Source organism: Sciurus carolinensis, chromosome 11, assembly GCF_902686445.1.
Source record: "Sciurus carolinensis chromosome 11, mSciCar1.2, whole genome shotgun sequence".
Taxonomy (NCBI): domain Eukaryota; kingdom Metazoa; phylum Chordata; class Mammalia; order Rodentia; family Sciuridae; genus Sciurus; species Sciurus carolinensis.
Genome location: NC_062223.1, coordinates 62,981,847 through 63,007,648, shown reverse-complemented (window position 1 = coordinate 63,007,648; position 25,802 = coordinate 62,981,847). Strand labels below are relative to the sequence as shown.

The window sequence follows — 25,802 nt, the reverse complement described above, 5'->3', positions numbered from 1 at the left end:
TTCAGGGTTCAGCAAGTTGTGTCCTGAAGGTCAAATTCAGCCTTCCACCTCAGAAACTAAGAATGGGTTTTGTGCTTTCAAGTGGTTGAAAAACAGGTATAAGAAAAAGATTTCATCACTCATGAAAACTATATGAAATTCAAATGCATGTCCATCAATAAAGTTTCCTTGGAACACAGCCTCGTTCACTTGCTCATGGATGCTCATGGATGCTTTTGCAGTACAAGAAGGGGTGAGTAGTTGTTTCAGAGACCCTGAGGACCTGCAGAGCTTAAAACATTTGTCATCTGAAAAAGTTTGTCGAGTCCTGCTTTGTTTCACACAACACAAAGAACCCTGCCTAGAACAAGTACTTTCTGCACTGGGAGATCGTGAGGAGTTTTAAAATAGAGAGTGCTTAATAGATTATTCAGTGTATTTTTGATTGGGTTGAGGTTGGACTTGATGGGATCATTCTCTGCTCCCAGAAAAATAGTTGGAAGACAAAAGTAGATAAAGAATTTGGATTTAGCCTGGCAGAGAGGATGGCTGACCCAAGAGATAATATATTCAGGCTCTCACTTCTCTAGTAGATTGTTTCCCAAGTGTGTTCTGCTAAGGTTCCCCAGTGGTTTTGAATAGCAAACGTTGCTACACAAATACAGTCAAGAAGTGTGGTCAGCCTACTCTGTACATGTAGCAGAAACAAAACACAAAGCCGTGCCTTCACTCTCGAAGCCACTGAGCATTCCCAATTGAATTTCCATGGGTGAATGAATTCATTAGTTTGTTCATAGTTTAGATATACATCTGTTCAATCTGCAAATAAATATATATTAGGAATTGTGTAAGGAAGGGTGGAGACCAAACTGAGCAGAGACGTACGAGAAATGTCAAGATCAGCTGAAGAGAATTTTTTCTTCTGTCTGGAAGGATAACCAGGGCAGAGTCCAGGGTTTGTGCTGAAGGAGAGGCTGCAGAGTTAGTGGATACATAAAATAGAACCACTCTTTGACGGGGCTTTTGTCTTTATCAAGAAGAATGGTTATTGGATTGGGGAAAGTGAAATCTACATTGGCACAGGAGACGTGAAGTCTAAGAAAAAATTGTCAGAGATTTGAGCTGCTCCAAGTGAGACTGTAAAGAAGGTGACTGTGCTGGTTACCAGCATGTCTGAGTCCAGTAAGACAGAACACTCACAGATGCAGCAAGTTCCATGAAGTGATTTTATTACTTACAAGTAGGCAGTGGGGGACAACAGAAGGCTTGCTGCTCTGGCCAGTCCCTCCCCATCCCCACCACATTCTACAGTTCTTATCGAGAACTAGAAACAAGAAATGGGGGAGAACTGGCTAAGTCCAAGGCCACGCAGAGAACTGCCATGACTTTTGAAATAAACAAATTACCTACTCAGGCATGAATGTAGGTTTTCAATGAGATCACTGGCATGTCCACAGTGGAACTGTGGGAAATTTGGGGGTACAGGAAATCAGAAAATTGTCAAATGGCATCTTTTGATTTCTTTATTATGGAAGAAGATAAAGTCTTCAAACTACAGAGAACTGGGGTGGATCGAGGTCAGAATTCAAGGACAGATGAATCGCATTTAGGTATTAGTAACTGAAGCTTCACAAGAGTGATTTAACCAATTTAGAGGACTATTTTTTCATATTATGCACAGTACTTGGACAGGCATTGGTTTAGTTGCTCAAGGATATCAGGACTGAGTTCTGAGATTCTCTTGGCCTTACCCTCGTTGTCACTTCGGGGCTCCAAGGTGACTCCTCCATCACCAGCATAACAGCCTGTCCATGCTCCAGGCAAAGGGAATGGAAAGGACAAGAGCAACTTGAATGCACCTTCTAACTCTGGCCCCACTTCCCCTTTTGAAGAGATTTCCCTGAAGCTCAACCCAAGAACTTCCTCCTCTGTACCATTGATCCGAACTGTATCAGATGGTCAGTTGGCATCTGAAATAGAAGGAATTTGTCAGTAAAGAAGTAGAGAATGGATATTGAGTATGCTCAACAGACTCTCCAAGAAACAGGTTATAAGTATGTTATAAAAGACATTAAAGAGTCGATTGCTAGAAACTGCTATAAGTTTGCAAAGAAACTGCAAGCAGATTAACCTACTTTTTTGGAACAAAAATGCTAACTAGGCTGTGGAAGATGGAAATACGGTAGATATAATAGACACATTTGTCAATCCGGAAAGCATTTAACAAGGTCATTTGTGATGTTCTTATGGATAAGAGAGAAATGTGGATAAGGTAAAGTAGAGTAAGGCAGATTTATAATTGGTTAAAAGACATAAAAAGATGGCTGATGACTGTCAGCTCTACAGGCAGTAGCCATTATTACTACATTGTATTATTTTAATTGGTATCCACCTTAAGAATAATATTTGTAACTGACAGAAGATTCAATCCTTGTCCCAGTCACACTGCAATCAATTTCTGACATGAAGATCTAGCAGGCTGTATAGACTTGAAGATGATGTAAATTGGATGACAGATGTAGAATCCAAAATTAGATAGGCAGGAATGGTGGACCAAATAGTATTAGTCATCATTCAGTGAGTAGCCACCACATGCCAGATACAATGCTAAATGCTTTCCATACACCATTTCTTGTCCTCTAGATACCCTTGCAATGGAGTTCTTTGTATCATCCTCATTTTGTAGATTAAAAAACCCTGGCTCCAAGGGATTAAGTCACTTGCCTAATATTGCATGGATGGGGAGTGAAAGAATTAGGAGTCCTACCTAGGTCTACCTACCTTCAAGATCTCATCTAGCCTCCTATACTTTTCTGTTTTTCTGTGTTGGTAAATGTAAATACGTCCTATATTTCAGGAGCAAGCAGAGGATGGGAAGGAATAGACTGGAGGAGATAGCAAGTAAGGATGGGACTTGGTGATCTGGGTTGACTGAAAGGCCAGCAAGGATGTTTTCGACTTACTTTGAAATACATCAAACAAGTAAAGATTAAGAGCATGGTAAAAAGACGGATTTGGGATAAAGCAAGTAGAGTAAAATGTTCATTGTAGAATATAGTCAGTGGATCTATGAATATTGATTGTAAAATTCTTTGAACTTTTCTGTGTGATTGAAATTTTTTATAATAAAATGTGGGTAATCAACGTCATGTGACAACAGAATGTGGGCATGGTTAGGTAGGAAGGTTATAGCTTCTGCCTTCTGGGATAGAAGCTATATTCCATATTTCAATTCTGTTTTCAGTTCTGAGTGCAAGACTTTTCCAGGGCTGGTGATGAGCTTCCGTAGCCTTTGTGAGAGAAAAACAGAAGAATGAGGGATCCAAAAACCATGCCTAACCTGCAAAAAAGAAGGTAGTGCAACATGATGATTCTCTATTGCTGAATCCGTAAGGGATGGTGTGTCCATCTTCTATTGCTGTATAACAAAGTGTAGCAAAAATCAATGGCTGAAAACTATAAATATTTACTATCTTATAGTTTCTGTAGGTCAGGAATCCAGAAGTTTCTTGGCTGAGAGGCTATAGCTCTCTGTATCTGCAGGTAGAATGTAGGGACAGGGTTCATCTGAAGGCTAGACCAAGGCTGGAGAATTCACTTCATGGCTCATCCACATGGCAGGAGACTTTGGTTTCTGTTACATGGGGTCTCTACACAGAGTTGCCTGAGTGTCCCTGTGACATGACAGCTACCATTTCCAAAGCGAGCTGTCCAGGAGAGCAAGAAAGAAACCCCAGAGACTTTCAAAACTTGGTCCCCATAGTCCCACACCATGACTTCTGTCTTCTTGTAGTCATTAGAAGCAAGTCACTGAGTCCAGCTCACATTCAAGGGGAAGGAGGGAGGAGTTTTAAAGAATTTGTGGACATATTTTATAATCACAACAAGCTACTTCTTGGAATAGAGTTAGTTCTGTTCTGTAAGGACCATAAGGAGATAGTTATTACTAATAAGTAGAGTCATCTAAAAGAATAGGAAGGAGTTGGTGAGTTTCCCATTACTTGAGGGATCAAAAGACTCTGAAGAAACTAACTAGAGATGTGATCCTCATTCTTTTATTCAACACATACTGGTAGCATCTTCTTGAGCATTTAGTTCATGCCATGGATTGGGTGAAGAGCTGAAAACACAACAGTGGGCAAGACAGGTGTGTGCCTGCACCCATGGGGTTCACACTGTCCTAAAAAGGAAGACCGTGAACGAGTCGACAGGCAAGTAAAATCATCACAGGTTATGATGAGTGTTATGAAGACAATCAGCAAGTAGCTGATTATAATAGCAACTCAGCATGGGGAGCTACTTTGGTTTCATAGAACGAGTCAGATAAGGGATAAAGATTTGAAACAGATAATCCTTTCTATGACATTGTGGTGGCCACTCAATCATTCTTTCATCTCTTCATTAATTTAGTAGATATTTACTGAGCAACTACTATCTATCAGGCACTGTGCAAGGCACTAGGAATGCAAAGTTAACAGTTTCACCTTTTAAGGTTTCTGGCATCCTGCGAGAGGTAACAGGATGTACGTATAGAGAGATAATGACCCCGCGTGGTAAATGCTACAAGGGTTAGTTAGGCATAAGGAGCCTGATGCATACAAGAGTGACAACCCTGCCTGGGGCAGTCAGCCGTCTTCACAGAGCTGCCATTGGAGTTGCGTTTTCAAGGATTAAGAAGGGGACTGACAATCTGCATAAGAATCTTTCTAAAAGGTCAGCATCTGAGATGCCAGGCCTTATTAAGGAGAATGCAGGAACAGAGACAAAAGTGAAATGTAAGTTTAATGAGTTAATGGAGCCTGATGAATGAATTCACTCTAATTCTGGTTCCTGCGCCACTGCATTAAGATGCACTGAGCTGAGAACTAAAGAGCAGTTCACACTTAAAACTTCCCAAGAGGAACCCCAACATCACAGGCTCCTCACAAATCTGCCCCCATTGCGGCAGCTTCCCTGCGAGCCCCTGCCACAGACCTTCTGCTCCAGGCGGGGGTCCCCTCACTACCCGACCCCTGGTCCATACTCCCTCCATCCAACCACACTAATTAAAATGTATTTTTCCCTTTTATCTCCAAATCCTACCCATCCATCAAGTCCTCCTTCCTCTCTAAAGCCTTCAGACCACTCTAGCCTGTGGGGGTCACTTCAAACTTTGAGGATACTATGACAAGCATGGAGGCCATTTGTCTTCGTTCTTAATTGGCACTGAAGTATCTCTTATTGATCTGTGCTGGGGTTCTCAAATAGATTGTCAATGGGCAAACAAGTGACCTGACCCTGTGCCTCAGTTTACTCATTGGCAGAAAGAGGGTAAGAAAAGCACCCAGCTGGTAGGTTCTCACGAGAAGGTGATGAGCCCAGATGTGGGAAGCCTTTAGATCACTGCTGGCCCACAATGGCATATCACAACGGTCCTCCATCATTACAGCAAGCTCCTTATAGAGAGAAGGCACACACCTTTCCAGTCTTCAGGGATTCAAGAAAGGAACTAGGATTGTCAATATCACCACTCTCTGGAGAATGAATAAATGTGTTTTATTCTCACTCTATTAAAGCTGAAACCTATAGACTCAGCTCTGTCTTTCTAAGAGAAATAAGTTTGGGGGTTGAATTATATTCTGCCCTCCCCCACCTAGTTCTTTGGACTGGACATTTGAAGTAACAGTTGGATGAGAGCTTATTTAAAGTCACATCCAATTGGTAAACCTGACACTCTGGCAATTATATATTCAGAATTATAATTGGGGAAGGTGCAAAACTTGGGCCACAGTTAATTGGAAGGGAAAAAGGCCTTTTTGATTGCAACACATGGACACTTCGTTATGGTAATAGCGGGACGGGAGCCTGGTTCCCCCTGCCTTTCTCAGTTATTCTTATGTGTTCCTTTGTACATGAAAACCCATTTTTGGCCATCACTGTCTTCTTCCTCATTTCCAGTTCTCCTTCCCACCCTCTGCCCCTCATATTATCCATCTGAAAGGACATGAGTGCTTTTTCTCCTCCACTGTGCTTCAGTGCTCCCTCCAGTTCCAGTTTTGTGCATGAGGTGACGAGCTGTCAGTCAGCAAGCCTGGCAGCTCCCCAAGACCACAGCTACTTTCTAGGTTGGCTCCCCCTGGAACACCACTGTGATCACTGACGTACCTGCTGAGCCAGATAGTTAACACAGGATTAGACTTTTTTTTTTCCTTTCTTTTCTTTTTTTTTTTTTTTAACTAGCATGCTGGTCTGTTGGTTTGGAAACCGGAGCACAAAGTTGAGAAGAAGCGACACAGGAAAGCGAAGCCTTGCAAGTACCTTGAAGGGAGCGTGGGGCACAGTCCCACGCCAGCTCTGTCTCCTGCCCCCACCTCTCTCTTGAACTGGAAACCTGTTGTCTTGGACAGTCCACTGTACATCCCCCTCCGACAGGCTCCTTGAATGAGACATACCCACAATTGAATATGTCATCTCACGCAGCTCCCATTCCCACAGGTCTCGTGGTTTCTCTTCTTGAATCTTTCTCTCAGGTAATTAGACCACCGTTGCCTCCCCACCCTCGTGGCCTGTGTGAGAACTCACAGAGTCATCCCTGCCGTCATCATATACTCCATCCCCTGCCCGCCACCGCAACCCGCTTCCTAAGGAACACTTCCATCCATCCCTTCCTTCCCAGCTTGGCCCTGGCTCTCCTCCAGACTGTCACAAAGGCTCCTAATAATGTACCCTGCCTCAGACTCTCATGGGACAACCTGTTCTCTTACAGGGCTACTAAAATGGTCATTTTATTACCCTAGGACATGTCCTGCCTTTCATACCTGCATCCCTTTGTGCCAGTTGTTCTAGTACATTCTCTGCCTACACTACCCATTCCCCCTCGTCCAGTTGTCAAATCCTTCAAGACAATGCTGATTCTCTTTTCAATTGTTACCATTACCTGGGCAGAAATGGCCACTCCTTTGTCTGAGCACCCACTGATACACATTTAGTACATATGAGTTTCTTCATTTTACAAACATATGTCTTACCTATCTCTGTAGCTCTTTATATTACCTCTTCCTACTTGAGTCATTCATTTGTTGGATGACCGAAAGGCTGAGGTTGCACAAAATTCATTGAGAACCTGCTTTGTGCAGACACTTTTTCTAAACACAGCAGGAAACTCAATAACTCTAGTCTCAAAGGGCAAACAATCTAGTCTAAAAGAGACCCCAGAGGTGATCTTAGGAGCGACTGGATGCCTGGGAGTCCTTACTTAATTCTGCTGCACATTCAGATCACTGTCACCAGGTGGCAATAGTGTGCCGTGGTCATGTGGCCAAACTATGAAGTTCCCAAACTTCAAAAAAGTGACTCTGCTTGTGTCCAGTTGCTAGGTTAACAGTAAGAGAAACGCAGGGAACATGGGCTGTGTCCAGGTTCTGTGCATAACCAGCTTTGCCAGGACTTGCTCCTGGGCCCACAACTGTACCTGGCGTTCTATGTTGCACTTGGACACAAGGTTTTTTTCTAATCCATAAACCCTGAAGATTGAGAGGTCTGGGTCCTGGTTGGGACCATATCTACACCTTGGAAGGCCTCTCTTGTGCTCTTCCTTTTAACTTCCTGCAGGGGTGAGCTCCCACCCTGCTCTACAGTGATACAGCCTTTAATCACAACATTTATCTATTAATTCAGACAACCACTATGACATTTTGGAGGTTTTAGGTGACTTCTGTCAGGGAAGTTCCAATCAAGTGATATGAGTTGTTTCCAAACTAGGCTGCATGGAAAAATGAGTGGAAACTGAAGGAGCAGGGATAGCAAGAAAGGATATGGAGGGGAGACAATGTTGGTGACAGGTACAGTCTCCTGACTAGTGTCATCTCGAACCCCTAATCCAGGGCCTCTTTCGATATGGGGGAGACATACCTATGCCTAAAGTCCAAGGATATGGATAGGAAGGAAATACAAATGAGGGAGGGAAGGAGGGGGAGAGAGAGAGTGAAAGAGAGAGAGAGAGAGAGGAAGAAGGAGGAGGAAGAAGAGGAAGAAGAGTAGCAGCAGTAGTAGCTAGATCCATGTTCAGCAAGGCCAGAGGGAATGAGGACAAGACGCAAACTTTAGAAGGTAAGAAAAAACAGAGTTTTTGAGGGAGTTAATACCTAATGTCCTCTATTTGGAGGATGAAATAAAATGGCGGGTTACCTCCCAAAGAGTGAGAATAACAGGTATGATACGGCCAGCTTGAAAAATGGGAAGAAGTAGAAGAGATAAGGGAATGGAAATGATTAGGAAAAACTTGAAGAGCTGTAATCAAAGATGTTATCCTTGAGTTCGTAGCAGAGCAATTGGAGAGTTATCAGGTTTCTAGCAGTACAACTCAAAAGTCTGGGATAGTGCCATTGTTTTGCTTGGTTGATCTCGGATTGGGGATTAGTTAGAGAGGAGGCACAGAAATAAAAGGGAGAGATAAGGAAGAGTGTTGCTGAAGATATGGTTAAAATAGTTAAGCATGGTATCCAGATGGGGTGGGGGAGGAACTGACAAGATAGGCTGGGAAAATCAGAAGTGATTAAGCTAAGCGACTGCAGGCCTTAATAACCGAAGAGTGAATTCAAGGGGGAAAGGAAATGGGAGAGTGGGAGAGTAGAATGAGAAAGGGCTGCTCAGCACTCAAGATTTCCAAAGCCAAGGGTATTCTGCAGGAGAGGGTTGCTGATATGGAGGGAGGCCAAGTCATTGAATAGAAGAGGTTAGAGCAATGACTGAATCATCACCTCAGACTTCCTAGTCTCCCAGTCCTGTAATGTGTCAAGATGGGCACAAGCTAGGAAGACAGTTGCAGAGTCCTCTCTGGCTGCAAGATAGTGACCTAGAGACTCTAGATGGTCGAAATAGAATGAGGAACTATAGGTTGGGTACAGTGAGTTTTAAAGTAATAGGGGCTCTTGAAGAATATTCTAGAATACTGATCAGGATCTGACAATAGAACACAGGTAGAGGAAAGCTCCGGAAAGCAGAGGGAATGGCAAAACTGAATGGAGACCAAAGGACTGCAAAAACCAGGTGACAAGGATCTCACACCTTGAGTTGAGTGGCAGGATGGACCCAATCAACTTTAGAATTATATCTGACTTGGTCAGTGCCTAGAACACAGCAGGTGCTAAAGAAATAACTTTTAAATTAATTCATATCTTTTGTTTTTAAAACTTAAAAACATTCTTTATATTCATATTCCATAGCTTAGTCTCAAAACTTGTCAGCCCTCTTGCAGACAGCTTCTGAATGTCTCCTCATGACAGAATGCCAATAGATTGTTCAGGGCAATTCAACTTCCTTCATTGTCTATCTGCTTTGTTTTTTTAGGAGTCCTTTCAAGATATGACATTTCTGGATACTTGTTCTAAATAAATAAAATAAGAGTAATAATAATAACCACCGGTTTTTTGTGAATTACTTTGAGGTTTACAAAATTTTATAGCAGTTATTCATTTCTCAAAAACCCTGGAGGTAGGGAAGATGAGTATTTTTTTCCCAATTTTGCACGTAAGCAGTTCAGACAGATTCTGTGGATCCCAGAACCTCCCAGGTCCACACAGCCATATAGGGGCCCCTGCACTTCAAGTGTGGATCACAGGTTCTAGGACAGTGGTTCCTTAAACTTTATGGGAGTTTGTTCAAAGTGCACACTCAGGGGTCTGAGTTGGGGTTTTGGAATCCATATTTGAAGGAAATATCTGATGACCATCCTCAGAAAAAAAACTCATCTAGAAAATGCTTTTTACCTTGTTTCTTAAAGGGAAGAAAACAAAATAAGAAATGGTTTATCTTACCTCCTACCAATCCAAGGAATTTTTCTTTTTTTCTTGAAGAAGTGGAGCCCCCAGCTCTTCTTTTCAGTGACTGACCCACACACACTGATAAAGTTAATTATCTGCCCTGGCTAAATGACTTTCCCTAGCAACACCCTAGCAACTAACATCAGCTCTGCCTTCGGCTACAAAACTGGAAAGAGATCTCTTGAAGTCCAGTGTATTTCACAACAGAACAAAACATCTGAACAGGAAATTAAACAGAAAATAAACTGGATTCATTGCTATGAGATGAGACATAGACACATGAAACAGTTCGTGACAACCCAGTGGAACATGATAGTCAAAATAAGAAACTTTTCTCCTCCCGAGTTCTGTTCAATTCTAGAGGAAGAGAGACTGCAGGACTTTATTCCACAAAGGAGAATTTAAACAGGCAGGAGGGTAGAAGGAATTCTAGGCACTAGGAAAGCTCTAAGCCAAGGTATTGAGGTGACATTAATAGCATAGGACCCAGATGACCTAGCTGGGCTCTACTGGAAGTTCAGACTGGGATCTATGACCAGATGGATATAGTGAGACTAGATTGTGAAGGACTTTGAAGGTCCATGTGGGCTGAACCAGAGGGCACAGTAGGCAGCATTGTTAAAGACTGTATCCAGAAAACAAGTACTTGTAGATCTGCACCCTGAGCCAGGTACTATTATGAGCATGGAGGATAGAGTGGCATCAGGGTGTTCCTCACCCTGATGCAGCATAGATTTATCAATGGAGACAGACACTAACAAACATGAAATTTAAAAATTAAACAGACAAATGAATATGCAAATGTAAATCTTGAGACTATTAAAAGAAAAAGTACTGAGTTCCAGGAGAGCATTAATGGTAGGATCTATTCCACAAAATCAGGAAGAACTTCTCTGAGCAAGCGGCTTTGCATTGAGATCTGAAGGATGCATTCCAGTCAGCCAGAGGAGGATGGCAGGCTGGAGACACTACCCAGCATTGCAGGACCCCAGGCAGAGAGAAGCTCACAGGCAAGTTTCCAAAGTTGAAAATCAGCAGTGGCTGGACCCATGCGAAAAGAGGCACCTGAAAGGCAGATCAAGCAGGACTGTGGAGTTCACATGAAAGACTCTATCTTTATTCTGGGATTCCTGAAAGTCACTATAAAAGGTTTTAACCTCAGGATTGACACTCCAATCTGCATTGTAAAAAAGATCCCTTGGGCTTCTGTTGGAGGACAGATTAGAAGAATAGACTGGGGCAGATCAATTAGGAGGCTGAGAGAAGATGACAACTTGGCCTGGGTGATTGGCAGAAAAGGGGGAAAGAAACAGAGAGATAGATTCAAGAGGTAGTTGAAAGGTGAGACTGATGACGCAGTGACGGATCAGATGTGCGGAGGAGAGAGCAGAAGTTGGAAGTGACAGCCAGGTTGGGATAGGGAAATCTAGTTCATGTAGAGAGGTTAGCATTTAGTGGGCTGACTGGAGCTGCTGTCATAACCCAGGTGAGGGGGCCAACACTGGGTAACAGAAAGTATCCCAACTTGGTACTAGCAAGGCCTTTTTTAAGTCCTGGCTGTTTCCCTTACTAACATGGTACATTATCTAGACAAGTAATTTTATAGGTCCATAGTCTGGAAAATGGGGAGAAGGAATACTGATGGTGGTAGAATGAATCTACCCACTTCACATGGTTTTCTTGTCATTGTTCAATAAAAAATTAAATATTATGTCCCTGCCTGTTCCATGCCTGCTCACCTCCAAATTATATTTGGATACATTGATGTAAATGAAAAGATGTTCAAGACCACACATATTTAGGCTATCGGATATGCAATAAGCTCTGAGATGATAAAGGTTAGATTGTATTTTCTATAATTTCTTATACTGTGATATAAGATCAGATACACTCTTGCAATGCTTAGTTGGTAGCATATATCACAATTACAACTTGAAAAAAATCCATATAATTTTGCATTTAATATTCACTTTTGCCATAGGATTGTAAGATCCATAAAGATAAATAACAAACATGTCTGTCTTACATCCTAGCACTGAGCACATGGAGAGCCTTCAACATATATGAGTGAATGAATGAATGAATTTTTGTTCTCTTTTGAGTCCACCACTCAGTACACAACCTGGCTCCAAACCTACATGTTATAAAAGCTTGCTGGATGATTAGGAGTGGAGATGCAATGTGGGGTCAGGCATGAGCTCTGAGTCCGTGGAGTGGAGATGAAGATATCTCACTCAGGACACAGTTGTAGATCTGAGCATCACCTCCATGAAGGAGGGTTGGTCAACTGGATCCGAAGCTGCTGAAGGCAGTTCTCAGGCTTTGCCCTCAGGGCTGAGAAGGGAGTAGAATAGGCTTTGGCAAGGGGTTACTCTCAGATGATTCTTGGAAGATAGTGCCCAGTTAACAGTGACAGTGGGAGTCACAGCATGAGGACCAAGGAGCTCCTTCAAGGCAGGAGGACCTTCAAGGCAGATGACTTCCATAGACTTTTTGAAGTGTGAAAGAGAAAAACCTGATCTGGAAAGCAAAAACCTAATCTGGAGATTGAGGCACTAGAGGTATTTTGAAGGACCCAAGGAAGCAAGGAGGACAGGGAACAGAAAGCTTCTGAGAGCACCCAGGGATGCTCATGTGCACTGATGAGAGGTAGGGAGGCTAAAGGAGGGGAGTGCTGAAGGTCTAGTGCACTAACCCCAGGAAGGGTATAATAGCATCCATCCCCACCTGCACTCCACCTCCAGATTGGCAGGACCTAGGCCTGATTCAGGTTTCTCCCCAGGGAGACACTGGGTTCTTCTCCCTTCTGGCCCTCTGGTTGGTGTCTAAGACTGTGTCCAGTGGATTCTCAGACTCAGCACATCTCCAAACACCTGTCTCTGGGTATTGAGAACTTGGAACTAAAATCTGAATCAGGAACACACAAGGTCTTCTTTGACTCCTTCAAAACTCCTTTCCAGACCTGCATGCGGTCCTTCATGTCCTTAGGCACCTTTGTCTTCCAAGGTTCCATTCTTCACAAAACAATATGAAGCGTATTTTGGCTGTGTGTATAAGAATGAATATATTAACACATATAGTAAAACATTTTCTTCAACCTAAATGTTTTTCTCTGCTGCTTTTAAAGAAACATTGTCATAGATCTCCAAACGAATTGTGGCCCTAGGCACAGTGCCTGCTTAGGTAGCTCAGAGGGTAAGTTCTCTGGTTCCTTTCTCCAGAACGACCTGTTCCAATATGGAAGCGCGATGGAGCCAGAGACTCACGGCTTCTAACCCGGTCTACCTCCATCTGCTTGTCTATAAAATGAGTGAAAGTAATGTAGTGTTCTTTGTGTGAGGTGAGAGTGGAGACAGTGAGTTGACACAGCAAGTAAACCGCGCAGCATAGCTAGGCACAGAGTAGGTGTGCAGGGAAAGTTAGTTCTCAGGCTTTCCCTCCTCGGAGCGCGGTGGTCCACAGGGCTCAGAGTGCAGTCGGGGTTGGGGCCTCAGCCTCCGTGGTGGTGGGACAGAGCCCGCAGTGTCCCAGTAACCCATGATTTCCTCACCAGACCCTGGGAATCCTGTGTCGCAAAATAAACACCCCTGCTCCGCTAATCGCCAGCTCGGAAACAAAACAGCGCTGCGTTCGGGGATCTGGGCAAAATCAGCCCTCCCTCCTCCCGCTCCTTCGCCGCCGCCCTCTCCTCCTCGCGCTGCTGGCTCGCTCGGCTCAGCTCAGCGCAGCGCAGCTCGGCAGCCGCCAAACCGAGGCGGGCATAGTCTCCGAGTAGCCAGAGCTGCTCAGAGCTCCTTTTCTCCGCCTGGGCTCTTCCAGGTATCGCCTCAGTCGGGACCACTTCAGGCAGCAGTCGCTTGGCGAGGGCCGGCGACAGCAGCACAAAGTTGGGGACCCGCGAGGATGAGGCTGCCTCCTGAGCCCCTGAGGCTAAGCCGGAGTCCGGCGCTGCTGGCCCTGGCTCTGCCCCTGGCCGTAGCACTGGCCTTCTCCGACGAGACCTTGGACAAAGTGGCCAAGTCGGAGGGCTACTGTAGCCGCATCTTGCGTGCCCAGGGCACGCGGCGCGAGGGCTACACCGAGTTCAGCCTCCGCGTGGAGGGTGACCCCGACTTCTACAAGCCAGGAAGCAGCTACCGCGGTAAGTGGCCTGGCGTGGCGTTGAGGGCACGGGACCTGGCCCCTGGAGGGCACCGATCGCGCGGTGCCAGAGGAGGGCGCGCAGTCCCCGGGCGCACAGTGCCGGCGCAGCCCCGCAAGGGCCCTTCTGCCTTGGCTATCCTCAGCCCATTTAGCCGAGCGCTCTGCGCGAATTGCTAGCCAACGTCCAGGGCCGTCGCGGGGGCCGCAGCCAAGCAAAGCATCCCGGATCCCAGGGGCGCGTTTCCCAGGCGGGGGCTGTAGCTGAGCCGCGCGTCACACCGGCCTGACTGTGAAGGAGCCCGGCTCCATCCCTGGCGGTCGTCAGGAGGGAAGTAGACCCGACTTTCTCCAGATCGGTCTCTGGAGAGGAGGGGACCCTGGCTTCTCTCAGTCACAAGCCAGGCAACGTTCTCCACTTGCAGCCCTTACAGAAAGGCTACCAGTTTCTAGCAGACCCGCCCGGAGCAGGGGGGTCACTCAGGCTTCCCTGGATAGATCTCTTCGGGAGAAGAGAGAGACTTCGGCTTCTCACTAACCCATCCCTGAGCGCGGGGAGAAGGGAAGGAAGCCTGAAGCTCTTCGGAAGGGTCCCTAGGAAGATGCCCAAATTATTCTCTCACGGTCCCAGGCGACGGAAAGGACCTTGGAATTCCAGGATGGGTTCGCAGTGAGAACGGGTCCCCAGAGAACCCAGTATAGCTCCCAACGGGAGGGGAAATCCATAAGACAGAAAGGTGAGCCCCCACAGCCAATAGCCGGCCGGGGCCTGCTCCCTGGAGGCAGTGGGACTTGGGCTCCCGCAGCCAGGAGACTGGGCGCCACAGGGATGTCGCACCTACGCCGATCAGCTAAGAACAGGGTTTCCGAGCACAGGGAGGAGGGTGTCCAAACAGATGAACATCTCCTGGGTAGGATAGGCAGCTCGGCTGGCACCGACCTGAAGACCCCTAACTCCCTTCCGACCGCCCACTGCCTCCCTCCTCCGCTGAGTTTCTCCCCAGACACCTTTTCCCCGTGCTGCAGCCGCTGCTTTCCGGGTAGGACACAGGACACCAGTCAGGGAAGGAAGCCTGACTAGCCTTACCCGGTGTCCCGCAAGGGCGCGTGTCCCCTCAACTCCGCCCCCTCATAAGTCAACTCCGGTACCAAGCAGAGAAGAATGGGTCGTTGGGGCACCCGATGAGCAAATGGGTTCCCAGTCGTATCCCTTCCATTCCCGCCTTCTGGGTGCCCTAGAGAGCCTCAGGAGGAAGAGATGGGATCAACAAGAAAGTTGGTGACAGTGTCAGCGGACTCCCTATCATCCACGCTCAGGACAGAACCAGGGGCACCCTTCTCAGAACGCATTTTCCTTTTTCCGGGAGCTACCGGGCCCCCTCCAGGTGCCCTCAGTCCTTGGCCAACAAGGGCCTTGTTTCTGAGCGCGCGTCCGCGGAATCCATGGTACCCCAAGAAGAAAGATGTGCGGAGAGCACCGCGCCCAACCGGGGAGGCAGCGTGCGGATTACCGCCGCGTCTGGGGGGCACTGAGTCGTCTTGTGGGGACTATCACTAGGCAGAGCCGGGAGGTAGCCAGTTCTCCCAGTCCACTGGAGAGAAGCAGCAGCAATCTCAAAGGCCTCTTCAGTCTTCCCCCAAACCGAGGGCCAGAGTTCACTAGGGACACTGACCCAGCTCCAACGGGCAAGCAAAGAGGTGATGTGACTCTGGATGGAAAAGAAAAAGAAAATGGTTTTAGTACCTGTGTGACCTGTGCAAGCATTTAATTTCTCTGAGCCTATTTCCCAGCTGTAAAAATCGCTGTTTACCCCACTTCTCTGGGTGGTCCTAGAGAGTAAGGGAGCTTACAGACAGATAACAGGTCCCCAATACACTTCAGTTCAAGTTGGATGTGAGGACTTTACTGGTTTAATAATGAAGATATGTGCTTGGTCAGAGGTGTGTGTGTGTGTGTGTGTGTGTGTGTGTGTGTGTGAGAGAGAGAGAGAGAGAGAGAGAGAGAGAGAGAGAGAGAGAGAGAGAGGCTTCCTTAGCACTCCTCCAGTTCAATCTACCAATGAATGACCATTATCTGGGTCCCCAGGAATTAATCGATTTCTCCCTACTAGGAGTCTTGTCAAAGACTGTTCCTAATTTAAGTCCAGGAAGATTTTGTGTGGTATAATTTAGGCCAGTCTGGGGCTTTGACCAAGAGTCCTCCTGCCATCTCTTCCCACGCTAATCCTCCATGTTTGTCTGAGTGTTGAATTCAGTGGCCCCAACACATCCCATATTGACAAGGCCAGAGAAGTTTCCCAAGGCCCAACTGGGAGAAACTGGAACTGGAGGGGAATGGCCCTGGACTTCCCAGCCTAAACCTTTAGGCTTTTGGAAATGGACCCAGCTCCAACAGGCAAACAAAGAGGCTTTAGGTAGGATGATAATCTTTTCTCCTTTCTTATGGCTAAGAGATCTTGAAGGAAAAATCTTTCAGGAACTATGCTAAGGTCTCCCATGTAAATATTCTACAACTAAAAATCATGTTCTGTCACTCAAAGAAAGCATTGACCTATTTATGACTTTTTTGTGGGCTTATTCTGTCTTAGAATAATTATGTTGAAAGTCAGCCTAATGCATTCTGTTCATTGCATTGACTGAGAGTTGTGGGTGTTCACATTCCCCTGCTTTCCTATTTGTTATTTGTTTCTGAATTAGGATCTTGTAAAATCCTTGGAATTAATGACTTTTCCCCTGTATTCCAGTTCATCCCCAAATAGTACCCTGATGTGAGTATAGCTGTTAGGTATTCTGAGCTGGAATAAAGTGGTCATTTTTTTTAAAAATTGAATCATGGGGTTTCTTCCCCACAGCCTGGGTCCAGTTGAGATTGTTATTCGGCCTTTTCCAAGTCGTCAGTATTATATTGACTTCCTTTTCTCCCCTACCACTTCTCTGTCCCTCTCTCCCTGCCTCTCTCCCTCTTCCCCCTGCCACCACCTCCCCCAGCAATAATTGTGCTTTAGAAAGCTCTGAAAGGCCTGCTCTGTTTCTGACCAGGGCCTCCTTTGAAAGGAGATTACAGTGATTAAAAATAACAAGTTGAGGATCCTCAAGGGGCTTCCCTTATAGGAGGACAATTTGCAGGACCAGCCTTTCCCAGATCACTATTTCAAGCCAAATAGAAGAAAATCAGCTGAAATGTTCAAGAATTGATTGAAAATAAAAGAGGCCCTTTTGTCTGACCAAAGGTCTGTTTATTAGGAAAATAAAGTCAGACCCTGGCTAATGAGAATGGCTTTTCCTAGATGCTCTTTAAAAGGAAATTTCAAAGAATTTGATGGGAAAAGAATGTGTAGTTGAGTTTTCAAAAGCTAGTCTAACTTCAAGCATAATTGGGGGATTTATTCAAGTCAGGGAGGTTTGGAGACCTCCGAGGTCACCTTGTTTTCTCTTCTTTGTCCCACTCTGGGACACACTGCCTGTACGAGTAGACCTCTCAGCCTGATGGAAAGAGCACAGGATTTAACGTTGGATGAGTCAGTTTCAGTTTCTGCTCAATCACATATTCGCTGTGTGTTTTCAGGCAAGCCTCTTTACCTCTTTGAGCCACAATCTCTCCATCTGTAAAATGAGCATATTCGTCCCCAAAGCTCCCCACCACCAGCACTGCTGTAAGAACTGGAAGTAATCCATGTTAAAATAATTTGTAACATAGTAGTCACATAGTAAGTATAAATAAATAAATATGATATATCCAATCATATATATATATATATATATATATACATACATATATATATATATATATATATCTTATTTTTCTATTTCCAAAATAACTATCTCATCCTATGATCCTATGATGACATGTTTATTTTGGATGATAATAATTTTGGAAATGGAAAAACACTTAGCTGCAAAGCACTGTATAAGACATTGTGTTAAGTTCTTCCTACTTAACTCTCTTGTTCCTTATGGTACTTTGGGGCAACTTATTATTATTATTATTATTATTATTATTATTATTATTTTACAGATGAGAAGACTAAGTCTCAAAGAGATCTAGTTCCTTCTCAGTGGTCAGTCACACAGCTGACAATCAGTGGAGTCAGGATACACTGTCAGGTCTATGTGACTCTTAAATCTGGGCTCTTAATCAGTTGTCTGTGCTGATCCAATAAAATGAGTTGGGAATAGGATGTATTTGCTCAGTCTTCTGGATGGTGAGTCTTCCTTGAAGGAGAACAGGATCAACAAATCAAGATAATAACTGACATATCACAGGACATGAAGTAATAAAGAGATGGATCCTTATTTACATTTGCTTTTTTCTTTTTATAGGCTTCAGTATTGCCTTTCCCCATAAACCAGAGAATTAATTTAGAAACATGAAGAACCTTGTCAGTCTTTCGCCAACTCCTCCTGTTTGTAGGGAAACAGAAACAAATTGGATAGGGAACAGAGTCTGACTTGATTATTGTTTTCTTTTTACATGCAGATGTTATATCACTATGCCTCTAAAACTGTACGTTTGAACAGAACACATATAGGATCTGACAAATTGAACCTGGGTGAGGCCTTTTAAATAAACTATTTCTTGCATGGTGTTTTTCTTTCAAGTACTGCTGACAATATCGTAATGAACTTGTCACTCCTCCCTCTCTTCTTTTCTTACACCATTCTCTTCTTTTTTATTGTGTAATTTTAGTTTTTAATCCTTACCTCTTTTAGTAAATATTTAATTCAAATTTATAATAAAGAAAAATATGCATACATATGCTTAGTGGTTGTAGAGATTGTTTATTGCTTTGAGAGTCAGGAAATGAAAAAAATCAAAATACAAAAAAAATGAAGGTTCATTAATTGAAGTTTTTCAAGGTTTAAAGCCTGTGTACTTTCCTGTACACAGGTAAGTTGTTGGGTTACAGGTGACTCAACCAGAACAGCAGGCTGTAGTTGCTGATTTGCTAACAAACGTGAGCTAACATCAAGAGCTTTTCCCTGCCACACTCTCCATTTGCCCTCTATACAGAATGTCAGATGTGGGTCAAGATCAACTCCTGTGGGACAAAAATCCCCTCACCATGTTCTATTAGTGGTATAGGTGAAGCTCATGCTACAAAGAGATCCCCAGATACAGTGTCTTAAACAAGAGGAAGTTGGAGATCAATGTGATGGGAAGTTATGCTCCCCAAGGTCATTCAGAACCCCAGGTTCCTTCCGTCCTGTTGCTCTGTCATCTTCTACTAGCACACTGCTGTCCAGTAGGTAGCCACTAGCCAAAGGTCAAGTATGACCATGACATACTTGGAATGAGTCAGGTCTCACTTGAGATGTCCTGTGTTATTGAAGAATTAGTATTAAAAAAAAGACAAACTTCTCAATAATTTTTGTATTGATTCCATGTTAAAATGATCATTGTGTATATTAGGTTAAATTAAACATATTGCTAAAATTAATTTTTCCTGTTTTACATTTATTTCTGTTGGATACCTGTTAAAATTCATTTCACCTGGCTTGAGCTTATTTCTGTCTATCTTGGGATGGTTACAATCAGTGATGTCACCATATCTGAATTCTAGTCAGCATGTGGAGAGGGTTAGAAGTAGAGGGCAGATGCTTTCTTTTAATGATATGCTCCAGAAGGTATACCCAGCCCTTTTAAATGCACTCCTCATTAGTCAGGCGGTCACAACTAGCTGCAAGGGATGCTGGGAAATACAGTTTTAAGTCAGACAGCCACATGCACAGCTAAAACTTGAGGGAGGGATTTATTTTTTCAAAAAGATGAAGGAAAAAACAGATTTGGGGAGGCAGTTAACCACTTCGTCCACATGTTTTAATGCCAGTCTTGGGCAAACACAATATTTCATTTTCTCTCATCCAGCAAAATGTCTTCTGAATGGGTCTGCTCCATGGCACAGGAGCTGGTATTCCTGCTAAATGAATTGGTAGAGGAAGGGGTCTTGGGGTGTGTATGTGAAAGCATGTGTGTGTGCACAAGCATGTGTGTTTACATAAGTGTGTATAGGTGCCTTGTTCGGTCTTACCTCCCTCCTCAATAAAGGAGGGAGCAGCAAAGAAAGAAGGGAGTGGGGGAAGGAGAACTTTGAGCAAGGAGGCAAGGGGGTGGTGTGGGAAGAGAAAAGGGAAAGAAGAAAGCTGCTCGGGTAGCCATTCAGAATGAAAAGAAATAATTTGAGTTCTGTGAAGTTCCATCCTACTTGAGCATTAGATTCAAGAGGCAGCATGAAAAGTGAAAATCCTGTAAGTCCAAATTATTCCTTAAAGATCTTTTGAAATTGTACATCAAATATAACACAGATACCAGTTTTAATGTGGACTGATTTATGAGCCGTCCCTCCCAATATTTCTGTTATCAAGAAAGAGAAACAAATTGATGTTTCTCAGTAAGTCCAACACTTCTGTTTTCCTTGCAGCATTGGAAGAGATCCATGTTTCTTCAGGTGAATAGCAAATGAAACCACTGGTTGGCTCCCCCTTAAACACTGACATACATGTAGAAATTCTCACTGTATGATGGACGAGGGGACTAAGGGCCTGCCACACTCTCTCTGAGGTACATACCTGCATTGAGTGGAGGGGCAAGGTCATTGACTTAAATGACCCTCGGGTCATTGAAAGATTTAAAGTGTTTCTTCCAGTCAATCTCTCCGCCCACCTCTGTGTCCTCTAGTGGTGTGCATTTGTGTTTGATCATGTCAAATGCACTTCTCTTGAAGCACCGTGGTGTTGGGGGAGCTCATAACATCACATAAAAGCTCTTTGTGATTACCAGCCAGCTCTTAAGATATAAAATGTCCCATTTTTACAGAATGTTTCGCCTGGGCTAGAGTCAAGTCCTATAGGGACAGGGCAAAGAGTGAGAGGCAACAGGGAAGGGCCTTTGCATGCCCTGCATAGACAAGGCTTCTAACTTTCACAGAATAGTCAAAACTGCCATGAGAAGTTCAGGAAGACCTACACAGGGCCTAATCCACATCTACCAATTTGCTTGAAGCCTAGGAGACCTGTGGGAAAAGGGTCTATAGAGAGTGGTGGTTTAGATGTCTACAAATGTTTCCTGGACTTGGTGAGAGAGGGAAGAGCAGTGAAGGAGTCGGCGTGAGTGAGAGGAGTGTGGGTAGGTGGGTGGACCCAGAGGCAGGACCTAGAACTGAATACCATTCCAGCTGTGGCTCCTCCTCCCCATCCTCTTCTTTCTCCTTCTCCAGAAAGGAAGCAGCATCACTACCCTTTGAATTTTGCCAGCACATCCAGCTCATTCCCACCCCAGGGCTTTCGTACTTGCCCTCCTCCAAGCCTACAACTCTTGTCCCCAGACCCTTGTGTGGCTGACTCTTTATCTTTTAAGTCCTGTCTGTTAAGTGACCTGGGATTACCACTTTATGTCTTTCCTCACTGTCGTCTGGTTTATTTTTTTCATAGCACTTAAGCACTCTCTGGAATTATCTTTTTATCATCTGCCTCCTTCAGCTAGGATACAAGCTTTAGGAGAGCAGGACTTTGTCTTTCTTATTCATCATTTTATCTCCAACACACAAAATAATGCTTGGACACAGCAGGTACTAAATCATTATTTGTTGAAAGAATTAATATATCATTTAACTCTTCAAGAGCCTTGGTGTGAGATCCCCCCACCCTGTAAGAGAGCTGGACAGAAGATAGAGTGTGTGGCTTTCTCCATCAGAAAGAAAGGTGAGCGCCAAGGGATGGTAGACAAAGAGGCAGACAAAGGGATGGCAGGTGGGGACTGCAGACAGAAAGGATGCCCAGTGTCCTGGGGGCGGTGACTGGAGGTTGGGGCAGGCACAGGGACTGGGCCCCAGGTGAAGCCCACTGGGAGGGAAGAGAGAGCATGTGTCAATATGCATGGTGGGGAGCGCTGATGCCGATGTGGAGGTGAACAGCAGGAGAACAGAAGGAAAGAGGCTGAGGGAAGGGACTGCCAACCTCAGACCTACAGAAAAGCAGTGTATAGGGACTGCTGATTCTGTCAAGCCCAGACCCAGATTATCAAAGTGAATTTCCCTGGAACCATTTGCTGTGAGTACCCAACCTAGCGATGGGTTAAAATCTCTTAGAGAACTTTAAACCAACACACCAAAGTTTCCCAGGGCCCCAACAAAGGACTGGACTCCAGAAATCTATATTCTTTCTTTTAAGGCAAGATTGTGAGATTCAAAGAGAAGGTGGCCAAAAGCTGTTCCTTCTGGGGGGCAGGAGTTTGAATCCATAGGTGCTTTGGCATTAGATACATCCTCAACCCTTTATTTATTTATTTGATTTTGAGACAGAGCCTCACTAAATTGCTTAGGGCCTAAGTTGCTGAGGCTGGCTTTGAACTTGTGATCCTCCTGCCTCAGCCTCCCAAATCTCTAGGATTACAGGTGTGCACCACCACACCCGGCAGATGTTTCCTTTTCTAACAGCCTGCTTCCCATCACCCCCTGTCCCAGCTCTAGTCCCAGTCTCCCAAGCCACATACCCCTTTGCACCTGATCATATCACTGCCCTTTTCCATTACTGAGGGACACCTGTACGGTGACCAGTGGAACGCCCCAAAGTCAGCATGATTTCCTCATTCCCCTGCTTTGGCAGGTGGGGTGTGGGGAGAGGAGGACTGTGAGCTTTCTTTAGGTGGGGACACTCACAGACTAGCAAAGATGGGGCCAGAGCTGACCTCATTGTACTTCCCTGCTGCTAAAGTCTGCCTCCCATGGAACTTCCACACCTCTGTCCAGGTTCTGGTCTTGAGCGTCAAATAAAATAAGGCCTCCCCTGACCACAGGTCTGCCCTTAAGGTATTTGTGGATAAATGGATATTGTGGCTTCTCTTCTGACTAAAACGCCCATTTCTTCAACTATTCTCTTACAGGATACTGTTTCTTGTTCCCTGGACTTTACACTCTGGATATGCACTGGTGGGGCAGAACATGGTGGAATGGTTATCTTCCTGTCCTGGACTCTGTGATGTGTTAAGCTTGCCTGGTTTTGTGTTTGCTATTTTGGCAGACGTGTTGTTCTTTGGAATCACACTGCAGTCAACTCAAATTCTTGCTATTTGCTGTAAAGGCCTGATGTCCTCCTTAACTGCTAGGGGGAATATGGATAGTATCCTCCAAAGATTCATGTGTTAAAGACATGGTCTCTATGGTGGTATTGTTGGAATGTGCTATGGACCTTTAGGAGGGTGGGCCTTATGGTAGGTTCCTAGATTATTGGGGGTGGTGCTCTCAAAAAGGAGTGTGGGATTCCATTCTCTTAGTCTCTCTGCTTCCTGACTCAAAACGTAAGTGGTTTGCCTCTGCCATAATTTGTTGCATTCACAAGAGTCCCAAGACTACCAATGGTGGGGCTACCCAATATTGGATTGAACTTCCAGAAACATGAGCCAAAATAACCTCTTTCTCTTTGTAAAATAATTGACTCATGTGTTTTGCTATAGTGACACAAAACTGACTAACACATTAACCTACTGGTGTAACTGATTCTTGAATATAAGATTTAACATGACTCCCCCATTAAACTTAATCTGGTATAATTTGGTCCATTCCTGTAGCTGTCAACTCTCCACAGAATTCTGCCATTGAGTGGTTTACCCACATAATCTAATTTTGGATTATCCACAATTTTTATAAGCAGGACTGATAAATCTTTATCTAACAAGTTGATCAGAATGTTGAGCAGGTCAGAGCTTAGGACAGAGCCTCAGTCAAACCTCAGAGTCATTTCCAAAACCAACATTCAGTTACACAGTTTTGAAATCAACAACCTATCATTCCAATGACATTGCATACCAACTGCCACCCCAGCTCAGTCACTTCAGTTTAGTCGTGAATACTGTTTCCTTAGTCTGGTGATGATTCTCATAGTTCAGGCAGAATCATTTGCTTCTTTGCTGCAAAATTATTCCACTCTTTTCACTCCAAGTGACAGGAACAAAGCCTAACTAACTAAAGCAAAGAATGGAATGCATTAATTCCTGTATTTAGAAAGTTCAGGAGTGGGTCTGGCTTCAGGCATGAATGGATCTAGGAACACAAACAAGAGTCATCAGTTCTCCGTCCTTCCCCAACCCCCTCCATCTTCTTCCCTTTCTAACCCTTTCATTCCCCCTTTCCACCTTCTCTGCCTCGATCCTTCCATTTTTTATTTCTTGGCTGTGTTTCTGTGTGTTGTCCTCATTTTTTCTTACTACAGATAAACTTTCTCCAAATGGCAGGGAGGATAGCTGCCAACAGCCTTCAATGAAGAGCCTCTTAGCTAGCACTGTCACTAAAAGAAAAGCCCTTTTCCCTCTATCTCCAAACTGAAGCTTCTCAGGGAAATACTCTCATTAGTCACACACCCAGGGGGAATGGGTATGGAGATTGAGCAGATCTGGGCATAGTCACTTTTATGGCTTCATATTTTAGGAGGGAGAAGGGGAACTGTGATTGGCAGTGCTGATGATCATATTAGTCAGAATAAGGGGTGCTATCAGGGTCCTCTCAAGTTTTTTGTCCTTATCTATATTGGCTGACATATTGCCATTTCCCCAGAGTACCTTCACTATTTGTATTAGTCAACTTTCCATTACTATAACAAAGTACCTGAGATAATCAACTTAAAAGGAAGAGAAGTTTATTTTATTTTACAGTTTCAGTCCATGGTCACTTGGCTCTATTGCAACATGGTATATATCATGGTGGGAGCATATAGCAAAGGAGACCCGTTCACGTCATGGCAACAGGGAAGGAAAAGAGAGAGAGGAGGGACTTTGAGTCCTGGTATCCCCTTCAAGGTCATGCCCCCAATGACCTAACTTTCTCCCACTAGGCCCACCTTCCAAAGTTTCCACTACCTACTAAATAGATCCATGGGTTGAGGACAGGGCCTTCAACATGTGGCCCTTTGGAGAACATTTAATATCCAAACTACAGCATCATTTTTCCTTTTTCCATCCACATATTGTTTAGCCCAGGACTCTTTCTTTTGGCTCTAAGCTATCCTGAGATGAAGAAACACATGGGGAAAAGAATTAACTTTTATTGAGCTGCTGCAATGTGCTTCATATTCATTATCTTCCCTAATCCTCCTGACAGGTCCATGAGATGATAATTATGATCTTCATTTCATAGAGGAGGCCAAATTATTTTTTAATATATCTTATTGATTTAACAAACATTTTTATATGAATTATAAATTCATTAGTGATCATAATAACAACATGAGGTAAATAATATTACTGCTGATTTATAGGTAAAGAAACTGAAACAAAGAGAGATTAGGTACCTTGCCCAAAGTTATATATAATAAACAGAGGGAAGTTTGAATCCAGGCCTTTTAGATAGTTCCACTATAGTATAATGATCCTTGCAATTTTAATGTGTGTGACCTTTCATTTGGAATGGGAGACATTTCTTCTCAGGAATGCTGAGAACACTGGCTGAAGAAGGTCAAGGGGAGAACAGCACAACCCCACCCTACTACCCTGCTACAGGCACCTGCTCACTCTGGGACTATTGGCCCTGCCTTCCTATCTGCCAACCCACAACCAACAGCTCTTCTCCTGCCTGATCCTGGCTGGCTGGATTGATTTGCACCCATTTCTTAATATAGCATGGGATTTGCATCCCCTGAACTCTGCAAGTTTTGTAGAATGAGGCTTACTTAATGCTCCAGCGGCCTTTATAACCCTGTGTTGTAAGTCGTGGCAGAAGCTGAGGTTCACTGTGGTTGCGCCTTGTGGCATGAAGTCAGTGACACACAGCAGGTGGAAGACGGGGCCTGCTCAGATGATGGAACTGATACTTGATTCAGGACCTTCTTATTGATTCTGAAACCCAACAGGCAGAGTGGAGAGGGTGATGGAACTGGATTAATAAGGGTAATAGTCAT

At 44.4% G+C, this 25,802-nt stretch overlaps 1 protein-coding gene across 1 annotated transcript in view; it reads left to right on the top strand.

Annotated features, from left to right (window-relative positions):
- The first annotated feature begins 13,494 nt into the window (after positions 1–13,494).
- Spon1 (spondin 1) overlaps positions 13,495–25,802 on the top strand; it is a 287,820-nt gene continuing 275,512 nt past the window's right edge. The window contains exon 1 of the mRNA XM_047518332.1: positions 13,495–13,920. Within this exon, the coding sequence (XP_047374288.1) occupies positions 13,683–13,920 (238 nt within the window). The 5' untranslated portion in view covers positions 13,495–13,682. The remainder of the gene's footprint in view (positions 13,921–25,802) is intronic.